General features: G+C 39.1%; 2 protein-coding genes across 4 annotated transcripts in view; one reads left to right on the forward strand and one right to left on the reverse strand.

Annotated features, from left to right (window-relative positions):
• The window catches only part of FUT8 (fucosyltransferase 8), a 311640-nt gene that overhangs the window by 92110 nt on the left and 200056 nt on the right, over positions 1 to 19474 (reverse strand). The window lies entirely within an intron of this gene.
• Positions 12764 to 13761, forward strand: LOC130041155 (non-histone chromosomal protein HMG-17-like). The gene is made up of 2 exons (XM_056133202.1): positions 12764 to 13146; positions 13701 to 13761. The coding sequence occupies exons 1-2, from the start codon at positions 12806 to 12808 to the stop codon at positions 13759 to 13761; spliced, it is 402 nt and encodes a 133-aa protein (XP_055989177.1). The 5' UTR covers positions 12764 to 12805.

Raw genomic sequence — 19474 nt, forward strand, 5'->3', positions numbered from 1 at the left:
CCTTTAGAGTAAACATTTTTCCAACCACTAAACATTTTCCAACCTCACTTATCTACCTAGAATTACTACAGACAGGAGCAAGAAGGACAAGAACAATAGACAATGAATTGAAAATCCTGATTTCTAAATTCTGGCTTGCTTCTACACATTTAATTCAGTAAAACTAATAGTTATTATTTTTGTAAGAGATAATCAGAGATATGTTGTTGATATATGCTAATTCATCAGTTCTCTAGAATTTATTGATTCTGCACAACACATGCTGTATATTAGATCTCAAGATTTATTCATTCTGTACAACAATCTCTGTACCCTTTGACCAACATCTCTTTATCCTATTTCCTTACTGGTAACCACTGTTCTTTCCATTGCTATTATGAATATGACCTTTTCAAACTGCATGTATAAATGAGACCATGCAGCACTTTTTAAAAATCTTACTTCGCTTAGCACAATGTACCCCAAGCTCACACATGCTGTTTCAAAATAGTGTCTTTTTTAATGGTAGAATAATATTCCACTAAAAGTATATATATATATATATATATATATGTACACACATATGAAATACATTCATATATGTTGTACATGCAAAAATATGTATAATAAATATCGTACATATGTATGGATAGACATTGTACCCATTTATTCTTCTATTGAAAGACATACAGGTTTTTTTTTTTTACTTTGGCTTACTGTAAAATAATGGTGCAATGAAAATCATGGTGCTGATCTTGAAATACTGCTTTTATTTCCTTCATATATACACCCAGAAATGAAAGTGATCATATGGTAGCCTAATTTTAATTTTTTCCTTTTTAATTTGGGTTTCTGGGCAACACCCAGCAGTGCTCAGGATTTACATCTGGTTCTGCACTCAGGGATTACTACTGCAGGGCTTAGCGGGCTATATGGATTTCAGGACATTAAACATAGGTGAGCTACATGCATGGCAAGTGCACTAGTCACTGTACTATTTCTTCGGCCCCATTATAATTTAATTTTTAAGAAACCACTAACTTCTTTTTATAAGGGCTATATCAATTGTTGATATTTCATTTAATATGCAGAAGCTTTATAATTTCATGTAGTCCAGATTATTTTTATTTTTTTGTGTGTGCTTCCAGTATCACACTTGGAATATTGCCAAGACCAATGTCAAGGAGCTTTTTTCGTTTCTTTCTAGAAGTTTATAGTTGGGTGGGGTGACAGGAGAAGACTCCCAAGCCATGGTCAAAAGGCCTGGGGTCACTTAGTGCTTGGCTGTGTAGGTCAAGATGGTGAAAACTTAGGCCCAAATTGATGGTGTAGTGTCAGGCGGGCACCAAGAACCTTACTTAGCAGTGCTTAGGGAATCAGATGGTGTCAGGGACTGAATATAGGGCATTCATATACTAGGCATGTGCTATAGCCCTTGGTACTATCTTCCTAATTCCTCTCCTTTAGTCATTTTATGGTTCTCTTCAGCTCCCCTCTAACAGCATTCATTATACAGGAAAATTAATCTATAGAAACCTTATTTCCAAAGGAGAGAGGTGTGAAAAACACCTAAAAGAATGAGTCATGTTATGTTAAATTTTATTTTGCTCTCTGACTGTCCTAATCACAAGACTCGCACTTTTTATTTAAAATGAATCGCAACATCTAGGTTTGTGTTGGCAATGAAGAAAAAAATCATTATTAGTGTGGTGAAATATTTCCTTGTATTGAAAACAATCTGATTTTATTTATCCAAAATTATTTTCAGAATCAAAGCGGAGAAGGTAATGAGGCAAACAGAATTGAAGTACTGCACAGTGGTAATTAAAATGAAGACTCTGGGCATAGTTAATAACCATAAAAGAGAAAGTTAAAAAACATTCTCATTCTTAAAGCCAAGTTCAGAAATTATTGTCTCTTAGTATATTAAATGAAAATATTTCACAACAAAATTTAGATAATATCCTTTCCCCTTCCCTTAGCAAAAAACAATCTTGTTTCAAGTAGTAAGGACAACACAACTGTTGAGGTACAAGTAGTTACTAAGTGCTTCAGGAAATCCGTTTCCCTGTGGGTATTTTACAATCATTTTAATTGTAGAAACTTAATGGAGGGACCAGAGAAATAGTACAGTGTGCAAGATGCTTGCTTTGCAAACAGCAAGCCCAGGATTAATCCCCCGCACCCATTATGGTTCTCTGAGTACTGCCAGAAGGGATGCCTGAACTCAGAGTCAGGAGTGGCCCTGAGCCCTGCCAGGTGTGACCCGAAAAACAAAACCAAAAGAAAACAAAACCTTATACATAGTTTACAAACTGTTGTTTTAACAGATTAAGGTATAAACTGCTTTGGAATAAAAGATTATTCTGGAGCAACAAATGGTACATTCTAAATGGTTTTTTTAAAACGTTTGCTCCTTGCCTAGGAGCCTCTACTTCATATTTTAAGTCATTTTTTTAAAAAAGAGATGGAAATTTTATAAATCCAGTATTGTTACAAATATATATATAGGAGGTATTTTTTTTCTATTCAGGTCTACAAAACAAAGTAATCCAGATAGCCACTTACAGCTCTACCTGGATGTAAGAGCCATGTGGAAGATTTTCTGCTACTCTAAAAGCCACAAAGGCAGAGAAAGGGCGAGAGGAATCCAAGTCTTTCATCTGAGATGTAAATAAAACCCTGACCTGAGAATCTAGATTCTGCTAAATATGCATAAATGCACAGATTAATTTCCTTAAGCACCTTTGATTTTTGTCACTAAATTTATAGCCTCATTCCCAGGTCTCATTAAATAGATTTAAAACCTGGGGATATGGGTCATTAATAAAGTGCATACCTCACATGCAAGAGACCTAGGTTCAATCCCTTGCACCATAAAAAATTTCTTTTTATGCTCACAAAATTAAACCTGAATTTTAGAAAATCATCTATCATCATTTTACTTCACAGAACTCATCACAGTCTCCTCAAAACAAAACTACAAGTGTGAGAGGAGGGGCAGTATGGAAAAGTTACTAAAATTAACAATAGCAACAAAACTAGTTCATATGTCTAAAAAATAAAAAAGCACCTTGAGACTCTGAAGTAGGCAGCCTTAGTGGTTTCAACTTCCTGACAGAAAGAGGACTTTGGATAACCAGTTCCAGTCAGTCGGTGGAACTAGAAGCCTGATCTAATTTCACTTTCCCTGAAGACCAAAATACGTATTAATTTATATACCCCTAGCTGCATAATAGATGCTAATGATACATGGTATATATGAGCAAGCATGTAGTCTTTATACACATGCAAGTTTAGCACCTCCCCTTTTATGCTACTATTTCCCAAATCATGCATATGCATGCCTTGGCCAGATCACGTCTTATAAACAAACACCGGTAAAGAAACAAACAGCACCCGGCCCAGATAAGGTCAGACCTGAACACCTGAAGAACCTGCCGTCAGTACTCATCAATACACTGGCTCGGCTCTTCACTCGCTACCTGTCTGAATGCAAGGTTCCGTCCCAATGGAAAACCAGCAGGACCGTACTACTGTTCAAGAAGGGAGACATCCATGACATTGGCAACTATCGCCCGATCTGCCTATTGTCTGTCATCTACAAGTTGTTCACTCGAGTCATCCTGAATAGGATTGGCAGAACACTAGATGAAGGACAACCATGCGAGCAAGCAGGGTTCCGCAAAGGATTCAGCACCATTGACCATATCCACACGATAACCAAGCTCATTGAGGTTTCTCGGGAGTTCAAGATGCCGCTCTGCTTAACGTTCATTGATTTAAAGAAGGCCTTTGATTCTGTTGAGACGGAAGCGGTCATTGAAGCCCTAGCCAATCAGGGCATTCAAGCCCAATACATCAGGATCCTCCGTGAGCTGTATTGCGGATTCACTACCAGGATCTCACCATTCTACAAAGAAGTGATCGTTGATGTCAAGAGAGGGGTGCGGCAGGGTGATACCATTTCACCGAAACTCTTCAGTGCCACCCTCGAGAACATCATGCGACGACTGGAATGGGAAGGAATGGGAGTGAAGATAGATGGTCGGCAATTACACCACCTCCGCTTTGCTGATGATATTGTTTTAATAACACCAAACATCAGCCAAGCGGCACAAATGCTGGCCGACTTTGACCGTGAGTGTGGAAAGGTAGGACTACAGCTGAATCTTACGAAGACAATGTTTATGAGAAACAGCCTTGTTCCTGACGCCCCATTCGCTCTCAATGGAACGACCATCTCCGAATGCAACAGCTATGTCTACCTAGGTCGAGAGGTCAACATGACAAATGACCTGGCACCCGAGCTGCGCAGGAGGAAGAGAGCGGCTTGGAACGCCTTCAAGAACGTCGAAGAAATAGCTAAGAGGACGAAGAACCTCTGGCTCCGGGCACATCTCTTTGATTCCACTGTTCTTCCTGCATTAACATATGCCTCAGAGACCTGGGCCCTACGCAAACAAGATGAGAACGCCATTCAGGTCTCCCAAAGAAGAATAGAAAGAGCTATGCTTGGAATATCACGTTTCACTCAATTGAGAGAAAGAATCCGGAGTTCTGACATCCGTCGACGATCAAGGATCAGGGACGCTGTCTCATTTGCCAAGGTGTCGAAAATCAGATGGGCTGGTCACGTAATGAGATTTAAAGACGACCGTTGGACTAGAGTCGTTACTGATTGGATTCCACGGGATGTCAAGAGACCGCGTGGCCGCCCACCTACCAGATGGTCAGACTTCTTCCTGAAGATCATGAACAATCGGTTTGAGGCCCTTCATGTTCCCGGAGCGAACAGATGCCATTGGGCTACACTAGCACGCGACAGGGACAAATGGAGACGTTACTGGCGCCCGCTCGAGCAAATCGACGACTAACGGGAAGTTAAGTGATTAAGTGATTAAGTGACTGTGACACTCTTGAGAGTCACCCACCCTCTGGTTAAACTCTCTCCTTAATAAATCTCTTCATGTTATCTACACCATCTAGTACTTGAATTCTTTCCCAACAAAAGACCCAGGTACCACACTTCTACTCCTTCATGTCTTTTCCCAGTACATCTTTTGATGCCATAGAAACTTAAGATTGTTACCTAGACTCCTGACCGAATTAGTATTTTTTTTTCATTTTGTGTTTTGTGTGTATGTGTGTGTGGGGGGGTTGTAACGGGGGGAGGGGTGGTAAGGTGGTAAGTGGGGGGAAATCATACCTCTGACAGTGCTCAGGTCTTACTCCTGGCTTTGTGCTCAGGGATTACTCCTGGTGTTCTAAGGGTGGTGATATTAAGTGTCAGGGATCAAACCCTGGTCAGCAGTATGCAAGGCAAGTGCCTTAACCCCTGTACTATTTCTCAGGTCCCTGAATTATTTTCTTCAGAAAGACAAGGAACCTGGTTTCTTTGGGTGGAGGCTACTTTCACATCCTTTATTTCTTGATGTGGATGAGTTAAATCTCATTAGAACCTAAATTCTAAAGCTGTTCTAAGATTCAGGGGTATCACAAATTTATCTCCTCCTCTCACTCCCTTGAAGTCCAGAGGTAAATAAGTACTCACCCTGAATGTCCCCTACATGTATTTCTCCTCCAAATCTTATTCCTGATAATGAAAGGATGATAAAGCAAGTACTCAGGATTAGGAGGGAAAAAGGAGGAAAAACAGAATGGGGATAGAGGACATGAAGGGAAAGGGGAAAAAAAAGAGGAAGGAGAGGTAGGGAGGAAGATGAGAGAAAAAGAGAGGGATGGGTAAGATAAAAAGAGAAAACGGGGAAAAAAGTAAAAACAAATCTTAGAATAGTTAATGTAGTCTTAAATAGGATGAAAAGATGCAGCAGAGGGCTCACTGGGCTGAGCAAATGTTTTGCATGTGGGAAGTGCAGGCCCAATACCTGGCACTGCATGGTTCCTGAGCTGTGGACCCTGCTAATCCCCCTTAGGAAAAAAAATAGAAAACCCACAGACACAAGAAGAGCACTGTTGAAATGCCTTTTTTAATGCAAAGACTGCTGCAGATGCTTTCTTTAAAATAAAAGTCTGAGTAATTTATACTGCTTTGCCAGTTCTTCTACTGTGCAAAGTGTTCATTCCTGAGTAGTACTAGTACTTTTGACATTTGTTTACACTCTAGCTTTAAATTAAACCATCAAAATAATTAACCAAGTATCAAATATTGCTAACTTTTCTCCCAGAGAGGCTTTGTTCCATTTCTTTTTACAGATAGTCATGCACTGAAAATCCACTATAAGCTGAACATACACTTCTTTGAAATCAATACCATTTATAAAACAAACTCTTCAAACCACTTTTTTTCACTGCCATAGCTTAATAATGCTTTACCAATTCATGCTATTTTATTTGTTTCTAAAAATCTTCGGTACTGCACTTTTGCTGATTATACTGAAATAATTAAAGACCCACAAGAAATCACAAAATACTTTCATCAGTGAGAATCTCTGATTTAATCAACTCAATTTCAGGAAGCTGATATTATATGAAATTATTAAGTAAAATATAGATCTTATTTTCATTCGGTTTTCACATTACTTTCTGTTTTAGGAAATCCTATAAAATTTTACCACAGTCAGGATACAAACTGCTGCCTTAGAACAGAGAAATTCTCATACCAACATACTTCAACTTTTTAAAACCTGCAGATTGGCAACTGTCAGCATACTGCTCAACAAATTGGCAGCGATAGTAGACCATTGGTTTTCAAACTTTCTACACTTGTAAACCTGCACAGGTCCATGGCCCAGTAGTTGAAAACTCATCTTATATTACTTCCTTCAGAGTCACACCTTTCCCCAAACCTTAATCCCTGAAAATTACTGATATGTGCTCCAGGGCTATAATTATTTTGAGTGTACCAAATAAAATTATATTAATACTTAGCTTTTTAGATTAAATAATCATTTGATATACTACTACTCAAGATCAATCCAAGTTGTTTTGTATATCTACAGCCATTTACTGAGTGGTATTCTGCTACATTGATTTTACCAGTTTGTTCACCCATTGAAAGACATTTGGGTTGTTTTCAGTTTTGATTATGCAAAGTGAGTACTTTTACACATGAAAAAAAATTTTTGTGTAGGTATGTTTTCATTTCTATAAGATAAATTACAAGAGGGAACAACATGGTATATATCCAGAAGGCTGAATCTAAACGTTGGCCTTGGGAGTCTCCCGGTGAACAGTTCCACAACAAAATTGACCACATCAAATTCAATTGAGGGTTTTGCCTGACCGATGTCACTGTTGTCCCAAAATTCGAAATGGGATGGGACCATGTTTCCTTCATGCAAAATTCCTCTTCATGGAGCGGGGAGAAAGGGCTGTAAACTTTAAAAAGAGAACTCCCAGAATGACCACCAATACAAGTCAATACATCAGGATCCTCTGTGAACTGTGTTACAGACTCACTACCAGGATCTCACCATTCTACAAAGAAGTGATCATTCAAGTCAAGAGAGGGCTTCGGCAGAGTGGTACCATTTCACCGATACTCTTCAGTGCCACCTTCGAGAACATCATGCATCGAATGGAATGGGAAGAAGTGGGAGTGAAGATAGACATTCGGCAACTACACCACCTCTATTTTGCTGATGACATTGTTCTTATAACACCAAACATTAGCCAAGCAGCACAAATGGTGGCCGACTTCGACTGTGAGTGTGGAAAGGTCAGACTCCAGCTGAATGTCACAAAAACAATGTTTATGACGTTCCATTCACTCTCAACGGGACGAACATCTCCGAATGCAACAGCTATGTGTACCTAGGTCGAGAAGTCAACATGACAAATGACCTGGCACCCGAGCTGCGCAGGAGGAAGAGAGCGGCTTGGAACACCTTCAAGAGCATTGAAGAAACAGCTAAGAGGATGAAGAACCTCCGGCTCTGGGCACATCTCTTCGATCCCATTGTTCTTCCTGCATTAACATACGCCTCAGAGACCTGGGCCCTACGAAAACAGGATGAGAACAGTATTTGGGTCTCCAAAAGAGGAATCAAAAGAGCTATGGTTGGAGTATCACGCTTCACTCAAATGAGAGAAAGAAGCCAGAGTTCTGACCTCCATTGATGTTCAAGAATCAGGGACGCTATCTCATTTGCCAAGGTGTCGAAAATCAGATGGGCTGGACACGTAATGAGATTTGGAGATGACCACTAGACTAGAGCCATTACCAACTGGATTCCACGGGACATCAAAAGATTGTGTGGCTGCCCACCCACAAGATGGATCGACTTTTTCGTTAGGACCCTGAACGATTGGTTTGAGGCTCTTTGTGTTCCTAGAACAAGCAGACGCCACTGAGCTACATTAGCACATGACAGAAATGAATGGACACGTTACTGGGGCCCACTTGAGCAAATCGATGAGTAAAGTGAGGTCAAGTGATAAAGTAACCTGATTCTATACCAAGACTTCCCTCCACCAGTGTACATTTCCCATCACCAATATCCTGTTTCCCTCTCACTACCCTCCACACCCCAGCCTGCCTCTATGACACGCAGTTCTCTCTCTCTCTCTCTCTCTCTCTCTCTCTCTCTCTCTCTCTCTCTCTCCTCTTTCTCTCTCTCCTCTCTCTCTCGTCTTCTCTAATTTTGAACACTATGTTTTGCAATACAGATGCTAAGAAGTTATCACATTTGTTCCCTTACCTATTATTCAGCAAGATTTATAAGGCACTGGTAGAATTTTACAATAAAAAAAAAACCTAAACCCATCAAAAAATGGGGAGAAAAAATGAACAGAAACTTCCTCAAAAAAACACAAACAGCTAGAAGGCACATAAAAAATGCTCTACATCACTAATCATCAGGGAGATGCAAATCCACAGAGGGTGGCACATATCAAAAAAGAACAAGCATAATCAGTGTTGGTACAGATGTGGGGAGAAAGGGACTCTCATTCATTATTGGTGGAAATGTCAGCTAATGTTTTGTCAAGAGTTCAGAGCATGAAATGGAATAGACAGTCTTTTCAATAAACAGTGCTGGGAGAATTGGATAACCACATGCAAGAAATTAAAGCTGGATCCATATCTCACACCTCAGATGAAAATCAACTCAAAGTGGATCAAAGACCTTGAGATCAGACGTGAGTCTATTAAGAATATTAAAGAAAATATAGGTACAATGCTCTAAGGAGTTTTCAACAGTAAGTTGCCACTGTTGTAGTCAATATGCCAAACACAGTAACAACAAGTCTCACGATGGAGATATTACTGGGCCTGCTCCAGCAAATTAATGAACAACAGGAGGACCTGACCATGACCATTAAGTTGCCACTGTCAAAGGCTATAAAATCAAAACTAACAAATGGGACTACTTCAAAGTTAAATGTTTCTGTATGGCAAAAGAAACACTAAAACTAAACAATAGCTGAGTGGGAGAAAAATGTTTGCTTTTCTTTTCTTTTGCCACTTCCTTATCAATGCAGGCTTGTATTTTGTCTTCCAGTTTATCTATGTGGTTCTCTATGGCTTGCTATTGTATTCTTTTGTTCATTTAATGGAATCTCTCATTTTTAAAATCAGTTCTTTGAGTTAGTCTAATTTCCTGTCTAGTGATTGCTTAATTTCACTGGCCAATGCTTGCATAATTTCTATTGCCAATGTAGGGAGTGTTGATTTCAGGTCCTCACTGACCAAGAGTTTTAATGGTCTTGGGGATCTCTAACTGAAACAGTAGCTAGGCTCCTAGTTCCCTGACTGTTCTTTGAGTTTCATGTGGGTTAATAGTGGAGGTTTAGATTTCCAGTTACTTAAGAACTGATCTGTTCATTTGTTTATACCAGAGAGCTACTGATAATGCCTCTGTTGTTTGGATTCTTTCCTTTACCATATAGTGCTATTTGAGTGTGACAAGGGTTCTTCAATTGTCACTCTATTAAGTTAACTGGACAAGGGGTTTTTCAACTGTCACTGTTTAATTTACTGAGATTTATGACTGTATAAGGTTCATGAAGTATGGTTGTTGCATTTCATGGGCTTCAATATGATGAGTGTATTCTGTAATAATTTTGCATGAACACTCTAGCATTCACAAGATTTGGGGTTTGGATAATTAAAGCTGATGTCAAATGGTATAGTTTCCTGATCTAGGGGCTGAGAGCCATGAAGAGGAGGTTCTCAGGGTCCCAGACACAAAGCCATTTGGAACCCTGCCTCGGGGAGAGGAAGGAGTTTCCAAGCTCAGTTTTAAAATTATTTTCTATATTGATTTTGATCAGTCTCATGCATAAAATGTTCAGAAATTTTCTTATATTTTAAAGATATAGAGAAATATTTTTCAAATTCTTTTCTTTAACTCCCATCATGACCCACCACTACCATCACCACTCTAGATGGGAAGGTAAAGAAAAATGCTTCAATTCAGTGTGGCTATGATAGTTAGGGCTATGCCTAAAGTGTGTGGAGCTATGAAATTTGTTGAAATGAACTCACACTATGCACAAAAGTCGATTTAAAATGGATTAAATACCTTGACATCTGACTTGAATTGATAAATTATATTGAAGAAAACACAAGTAGAATCCTTCATGACATTTAATCTAGAGGCACCTTGAATGACTCAACACCATAGGCCAAGCAAATGGAAACAAAGATAAACAAATGGAACCTTAGCAAATTAAGAAGCTTCTATACTACAAAAGAAAAGATGACTGTAATTACAAGACATTTCACAGACTAGGAGAAAATACTCCTCTAACATTCATCTACCATGAGGTTTATATCCAAGGTATATAAAGTAACAGTAAATCTTAACAACAAGAGAAAAAATAATCATATTTTCAAAAACTGGGGTGACTGGATGAGTAGACACCTCCTTGTAGAAGACACACAGATGGCTTAGTAGTACATTTTTTAAAAAAGTTTTACATCACTTATCATCAGAGAAATGCAAATCAAAACAACAATGAACTCTACACCAGTGAAAGTGCCACAAATAAACAAACAAACAAACCAGAGTTAAAGTCGATGTGGTAAAAAAAAAAAAAGGAACCCTCATTCACTGTTGGTAGGGACGTTGACTTGCACCTCTGAGTTTAAAATCTACCTTGCATGTAATTCTTCATTCTATCATCACTAAATCAGTCATTTCATTTCATTTCATTTCATCATCCTGTTATTCATCGATTGCCTCGAGCAGGTCCCAGTAACGTCTCTTTCATCCTAGCCCTGAGATTATATTCAAGGCTCTTTAGGAGAATGAGACCCATCATTGTTACTGGTATTTGGCATATTTGGTACGCCATGGGGAGTTTGCCAGACTCTGCCCTGTGGGCAGGCTACATTCGATAGCCTGCAAGTTTGTCCAAAGTAGGAATAAGATAATAAGATGTCATAAAAAGATGTCCTGATAAGATGTCGCGCGGCCGCAAATGTGGCCGCGCGGTTCCAGGAACTGGATTTTATAGTCTCTGAGTCTTGGCCGTTGATGGGAATACACGGCGCCAGGGGGCCAGGTGGTGGGTGTGACCCCCACCTACTGGAATTTGGAGGATCTGGGTGGAGGATGCTCGACTCCAATCCGAGTAGGCTTGGAGGTCTTGGTCCCGGAACCCGCGTGGATTTGTCCCTCTGCCAGTACCTTCATGTGTGTGGAGAGTGGTCTTAGCATGGTGGTGGCTGGGCCTGGAGGTCTTCGGCTGCCGGAGCCCTGGTCGGGGCGGGGAGGAAAGCTCAACCCGCTCCCCTCCAAGGGGCCTCGGCGAGGAACAGCCAGGCGCGGGGGCAGAAGACTATCAGTCATATTTTTTGCAATTCACAGAAAGAAAATCCCCTATTATGATCAGAGAGTAGCACTGTCCTCTCGTTGTTCATCGATTTGCTTGAGCGGACACCAGTAACATTTCACAACAAATTGTGAGACTTGCTGTTACTGTTTTTGGCATATTGAATATGTCACGGGAGCTTGCCAGGCTTTGCCGTGCGGGCGAGATACTCTTGGTAGCTTGCCGGGCTCTCCAAGAGGGGCAGAGGAATCAAACCCAGGTCTGCCATGTGCAAGGCAAATACCTTACTCACTGTGCTATCATTCCAGCCCAATGAGAGAATAAAACAATTATTTTAAAAGACAAATTCCCATACAATTTCCACATCAGCAATCCTTTTGTCCTTCAAACTTATTTCAGGTATGTGTTGGGGGGAGAGTCCATACATTCTGTGAACTATCTCAGATTTCTGTATTTTCACAACAGATAATTTCTAAGAATGACAATAAACTGTTAATCACCATATGTTGATAAAACCCACATCTAAAGAACTTCATATTTAATGGTTCAATTCATTTAGATATTTAAATTTTATACTTTCATCTGTCAACTAGATATACGAGAAATGTGTCTAATCCTTTAAGGTTTCTGTTGCGAGATATGAGCAGACACAAAAGATGATGTGTTCTTCACAAATCAATAACAAAAGCAACTCTGAATATTATATTCAGTCACCTTCATTATAACACCAGGAAAAAAATAGAAATAAAAGCCTTCAAGCTATTTGTGAATAGTGAATAGAAAGATCTAAAGTTAAGAGTATATCCTCCTCCTCCCCTTTATAACACATGGTTTTACAAACACCTTAAGGTGTTTACAAAACACTTTATTCTCCTTATAAGACAATTTATTCTCCTTAATTATGCATATGACAATTAACTTGCAAAGCTACTTAGCATACAGAAAAGGCAAACATTCATTCCCAAAACTTCCTTAATATATCAAAAGCAAAGCAGTGTGTGAAGAAGAGGCGAGAATGACCCCTGGACCAACCAAAGCCTTTGCACCCCACGTCCAGCGCCCACATCCTGCCACTGTAGCCACCATGCCCAAGAGAAAGGCTGACGGGGAAGCCAAAGGAGATAAAGCCAAGGTGAAGGATGAACCACAGAGAATATCTGCAAGGTTATCAGCTAAACCTGCTCCTCCAAAGCCAGAGCCCAAGCCTATAAAGGCCCCTGAAAAGAAGGGGGAGATGGTACCCAAAGAGAAAAAGGGTAAGCCTGATGCTGGAAAGGATGGAAATAACCCTGCAGAAAATGGAGATGCCAGAAGAGACCAGGCACAGAAAGCTGACGGTGCTGGAGATGCCAAGTTAAGTGCGTGCATTTTAGATAACTGTGTACTTCTGGTGACTGTACAGTTTGAAATGCTATTTTTAATCAAGTTTATAAAAATGCAAAATTTTGTTTTACTTTTTTTTTTAAGCTATGTTGTTAGCACACAGACTTCACTGTTGTTTTGGGGGAAGGGCATAAGTCACCAATGGGTGGTCTCCAAAACTGGATCGCCCTGGGGAAAAACAACTTTTACCCACTAGTTTTGAGGGACTTTGTCTTGACTTCCAAGAGGAGGGATTCCTTGACTTGACACGGTAGCCACCCTGGCACCCAATGCCGTGTGGTGGGGAAAAACTAAAATGTGTTTCTATGTCCTGTCTCCCTCTCTGCCTTCAGCATAGACTTGACTCCCTTTGCCCCAGAGAAACCTGTTTAGCCTGGACTCCAAAAAAGTAGTTACCAAGATGTCAGGCCATCTGGACTTTGCAGTGCCCTGACAGCCCTCAAAAGAACGGTTCTTTTTTAGATTGTGGGTCTTCAGATTGATCATTCTGCCATTTTTCTTTCATTTCTTGAAAGTCAGGGTTGGCTTGTGAAAAGCTGTTAAACAACATACTAAATGTGAAATGTCAACCGTCACTCTAAACTTTCACTGTTCAGATCATCAAATGAAGATGTCGCTGGGTTTGATAGTGGCTTTTTGATTTTGGTAGTTCATTGAAGAAGGGAGTTTGAAAGTTATTGTACACTGTTAATGATTGTCTGCTCATGTCCTGCCTGAAATACCATGATTGTTTATAAAAAGTATCTTTAATAAAGCTGGATAAGGTTTGGCTTGGAAAAAATAAATATATATAAAAGAGACATATTCTTTAAAATTACCAACTAAAAGAACTTTAATAAGAAATCAAAATATGTTTTTAAAAGGAGTCAAACTTTTGAGTGTAATATAAGACCAGTGTAATAATTTGAATGTCTTAATTTTCCATAAAATGGAGAAATCAGTGAAATGGTTTTCCAAAATGAAATGAATTATGCAACTGCACATAGTTATCACAAAATTTATTATAATTTGGGAAAATCTGGGTGACAGTTCACATAAAATACTCAAACACCTAAGAACTTATTTTTTTCAAAATTTAATCACAGTGATTTAAGACAGCTATCAGAATTCCCTTTCGTCTCATATGGTCATTGAAAGTACTGTGTGACAATGAAATGGCCATCAGCAATTATGGGGTTCTTCTATGAAAAAGCTAAGCTGAAGATTCATTTGTTCAATTTACAGTTGCTTTGTACAGCTATTTGGGGAACAAGTAGGTGCATGGTACATAAGGCTGATTTGTGATGTAGATTGTGCCATAGTAATTCCAGCATAGGAATTACTAGGAAATAAGAGTCAGATCTCAGTGATGTCTATTTCACAAAGCTCTTTTCTGTCATTAATATCCTTAAAAGGGTAACATAAACAATCCAAGAGTAGCATGAATAATTATATGTCCTTATCCTTTCTTGACGAGAATACCATGAAATAGATGTGTATGAATTCTTTTTTCTGTATGGCACAAGAGAATACCATGAAATAGATGTGTGTGAATTCTTTTTTCTGTATGGCACAAACTATATCAGTACTACAAAAATAAGGAATGTCTTATATCTGAAGAGAGATTACTCTAATTAAGTTGTCTGCTTTGCATGTGGTTGACCAGAATTGGATCCCAGGTTCCCCATAGGGTCTCCTAAACCCCACCAGGAGTTAACCTGAGTGTAGAGCCAGGAGTAACCCCTGAGCACTGCTGGGCGTGGCCCCCAAACAAACATTAACAAACGGAGTGTCTATTGATATCAGCAATCAAATGAATAAGAAAAGCTGCAAATGCATCACAAATATCAACTATTTAAAAATTCTTGGTTAATCTTGCTAGAGAAAAGTACAGTCCAGTATCTATAATCTCCTGACACAAAAACAGTCAGTTCAAAGAAAATATCACAAAGCAGAATCAAGTAGTATATAGTTAGGAAATATCGGAGAGGTTAGACAGAGCTCAATGGGCTGAGGGCATCTTTACATGTGGGAGGCCTAGACTTAATCCTCTTCTATACATGGAAGAACATTACCTGAAATGACCCCCAAAAACACGTCTGAAAAATAAATGTAAGGGGAAAAGTATTATAAAGAGTATCAAGGTAATTAACAATACTTTCCTCCCAACTTTTGTGTCTTTAATATTTGTGATCTTTAAAAATGTGTAGTTTATTGGAATTCATTATAAATAGTGGATCCTCACTATCTGCAGATTAAACATTTGTAAATTTGCTTACTAGTTAAGTTTACTTGTAACCTTAAAGCCAGTACTTAAGGTGCATTCTGCACAGCACAATGAAAAATGTGAGTTATTTGATAAACACAGATCTCAGCTGAATTAAAATAAAGCAGCACTTTGTTTCATCTTGTATACTCTAAGCCTATATCCTTTTTCCAAAAATTTTGTGGTATATTTTTGCACCATTTCCAAACAATTTCAAAGTGCAGAATGGCCCTTAAACAGAGTGTACAGTGTTATCTAACTTCCTAAGAGCAAGTAAAATATTATGCGCCTCATAGAGACATTAGTGTGTTAATGAAACTTATTCAAGTATGAGTCACATTCCTGGGAAATTTATTAAAAGGATATGAAAATACTAACTTGAAGGGCATTTAAACCTTTAATGTTCATAATTTTATTATTTATAATAAAACATGGATTCAATATAAATACTCATCAGATGACAAGATAAAGAAACTGATATTTATAAAAATATATGAATAACTCAATAAGATACTACTCTATCATTAATGATAAAGTCATGCCTGCCCACAACATGGATGGACCCCAAGTTGGTAATGCTAAACAAATTAAGTCAGGAAGTAAAAGACAATTACCAGGTGGCTTCACTCATATATGGAACACAAATAATCAAAGCAACAAATGGGCAAAACACAACAAAATAAATACCCTCAAGAAACTATGATGGCTGCTATAGAGAAAGTGGAAAGTAGGTAAAAGAAAGATCATATTTTGATAGTGTAAAACCAATAAAACTTTGATGTGAGTTGTAGTCAGACGTGTACCTACAGAGGTGTGAAGATATAATAAAACTTTAGAGAACTGTAAATCAATGGTAAATCAATAAAATTTGATATACAAATAATTTGTCCTATAAGAGAAAAATGGAATCAGACACATCCGATGTTGGAGGGTTTCTCCACAATCTCAAATATATATTTAGTTTTGGGCCACATACAGCTGTATGGCCTGTTATATTCCATTCTAAAGAAAAGTTACAGTTACTGGAAGCCATACAGGAAAAGAGAAGTTAGTTACTTCTACAATATTTTTTTTTCCAGTTGAAAAGTCAAATCTCTAGCCTCCTTTAAAAAATACTGATTTTTTTCATTTTCACATCCTCATTTTTCTACTAAAAAAAGAATCATTAATCTACCAATTTCAGTAAAAGCTCTTTTCAAAACCCCTTTCCTCTTTCTACTTTTTACAGACTTTAAAACTTCCACAAGAAAATCAGTTCAATTCTCCTGAAAAATTCCTTTTTGTGCTAGGTAGCAACACTGTAGCACTGTCCTCCCATTGTTCATGGATTTGCTCAAGCAGGCACCAGTAACCAGTAACGTCTCCATTGTGAGACTCATTGTTACTGTTTTTGGCATATCGAATATGTCACAGGGAGCTTGCCAGGCTTTGCCATGCAGGTGAGATACTCTCGGTGGCTGTCTGGGCTGAGTGGGGTGGAGGAATCGAACCAGGGTTGGCCGCATGCAAGGCAAATGCCCTACATGCTGTGCTATCGCTCCAACCCTTCATGGTAGGTAGGAAAAAAAATTTAAAAGTCATCCTGTATCAGACAGATGACTTCACGATAAAATGAGAAACATCTTTGAGGCATAAGCTGTTTACCTTAATAAGAAGGTCTTTTTTACCACAGTAGCCATCTTCAAAATAAAGTTAAAGCACTAAATTATACAATCTCTTGTATTATATGAGCTGAGAATATAAAATTATAGTGTACATTCTAATAGGCACATTGACAAGTTAATCTCTTCCATGTGATGCAGAGGTCTAGGAAAAGGACAAATAGTGTTAAAATGTGTACTCAAAATGAAAATATCAACAATGTGCAATTTTATTTACTTATATGGTTTGTCTGGAGCGATACAGTAGGTAGGGCACTTGCCTTGCATGCGGCTGACCTGGGTTCGATTTCTCCATCTCTCTCAGAGAGCCTGACAATTCCTCTGGCCCTCTCGGAGAGCCCAGCAAGCTACCGAGAGTATCTCGCCTGCATGGCAAAGCCTGGCAAGCTACCCATGATGTATTCAATATGCCAAACACAGTAACAAGTGTCACAATGGAGATGTTACTAGGCCTGTTGGAGCAAATCAATGAACAAAGGGAGGACAATGACAGTGATACATACTTACATATATATATGTATACATATATATGTATACGTATTGTAGCACTTTCTCAACTGTTATTTTTTTTTTATATAGCACAAGGGTAAAGACCAATACAGCATGGCACTTAAAACAGCTAAGTAGGAATAGGCAATGTGGCTTAGGTGGACACATCCTTTGCTGATTGTCCTGGGTCAATTCCTGGCACTTGCAAGACCAAGACTTTCATCCATGTTCACCCCCAACTCTCAGAAATCACTGGGAATGTCTCCGGTCGTAAACTCTACAGGATGTGGTGCCGACAACTTTTAAAAACCTTGTTAAATATACATTCATTTGTATATGATCCTTTGCATATATATTATATGTATGTATATATGTACATGGAGCGATAGCACAGCGGGTAGGGCGTTCGCCTTACAAGCGGCCAACATGGCCGACCAGAGTTCGATTCCTCCGCCCCTCTCGGAGAGCCCGGCAAGCTGCCGAGAGTATTCGATATGCCAGACACAGTAACAACAAAGTCTCCAATGGAGACGTTACTGGGCCCGCTCGAGCAAATCGACGATCAACGGGAGGGCCTTTACCTTTACCTTTACCCTATGTTTACTTAAGAGAATCATTAACAAATGCTAAATAAATACATTTTAAATAAATAAATAAATAAAATAATCAAGTAGTACACATTCATAAATAAAAAACCTTTAAAATAAACACAAAGGGGGCTGGAGCAATAGCACAGCAGGTAGGGCATTTGCCTTGCACACGGCCGACCCGGGTTCGATTCCCAGCATCCCATATGATCCCCTGAGCACCGCCAGGGATAATTCCTGAGCGCAGAGCCAGGAATAACCCCTGCGCATTGCTGGGTGTGACCCAAGAAGCAAAAAATAAATAAATAAATAAAATAAACACACAAAAGACTAAGACCATAATATAAATACTTAGTTCATTCTGCCCAAGCCTAATAGCATATGTAGGGCAGTTATCAGACTACTATAATCTTTTGGGGGAGACTGGGGTGGTTTGGGCCACATCAGGGGTTTGGGGGGCTATTTCTGGCTCTGAGCTCAGGAGTGACTCCTGGAAGTGCTTGGGATTTGAACCAGGGACAGACACATACCTTATCTTCTACACTCTGTTTACCTCTGTTTAGTCTTTATTCTTTTGTCCTATATTTGTTTGGAGACCACATCTGGTAATGTTCCAAAGCTATTCCTGTATGGTGCTCAGAGTACCATGAACTGCCAGGGATGGAACCCAGGCTCTTGCACAGAAAGCATCCTTGCCTATCTTTTTAGTCATTTCCCAGTTTCTGGTCAGTTTAGTCTTTGTAAAATATGACATAAAGGCCTCAACTCTAATGAGAAAATAATTTTAATAAAGATAACTATGGAAAATTTTATACCACGACACTCCAGTTTCCACAGTAACCTTTTAATTTCCCAGTGTTTTGTGATATTTCTTTTCCCAAGTAAAACTAGGGTATAGGATAAATCAATGTAAGTATAAAACTGAGAACACATCTAGTAGAATTTTATGTCAAAGACTTGCATGAGACACAGTGATATTTGTTCAGTTCAAAGACTGGAAAACTGTAAAAACAAAAAAAAGAAAAAAAAGGTTTATTATGAAACTGTGGTTAACACTCATGCCTTCAATGACCCAAGTTTGATCTTCAGTACCAAGTAGTCCCCAAAGTATCACCATATGCCAACCTTGTGGCCCCCAAGCATCAGCAGGTATGTTTTTGGAGACCCCCAAGCGGCACCAAGGTGGCCCAGTACTGCAGAGCAGAAACAGCACAGCATCCTCATGCTGTGACACTGAAGGAGGCCCCAAGGCCTCCTTCGCTTCAGAGACACCTTCTTCAACCCCATAAAAATAAAATTGGGGCTGGAGCAATAGCACAGTGGGTAGGGCATTTGCCTTGCACGCGGCCGACCCGGGTTCAATTCCCAGAATCCCATATGGTCTTCTG

Source organism: Sorex fumeus, unplaced genomic scaffold, assembly GCF_029834395.1.
Source record: "Sorex fumeus unplaced genomic scaffold, SorFum_2.1 ptg000098l, whole genome shotgun sequence".
NCBI lineage: Eukaryota > Metazoa > Chordata > Mammalia > Eulipotyphla > Soricidae > Sorex > Sorex fumeus.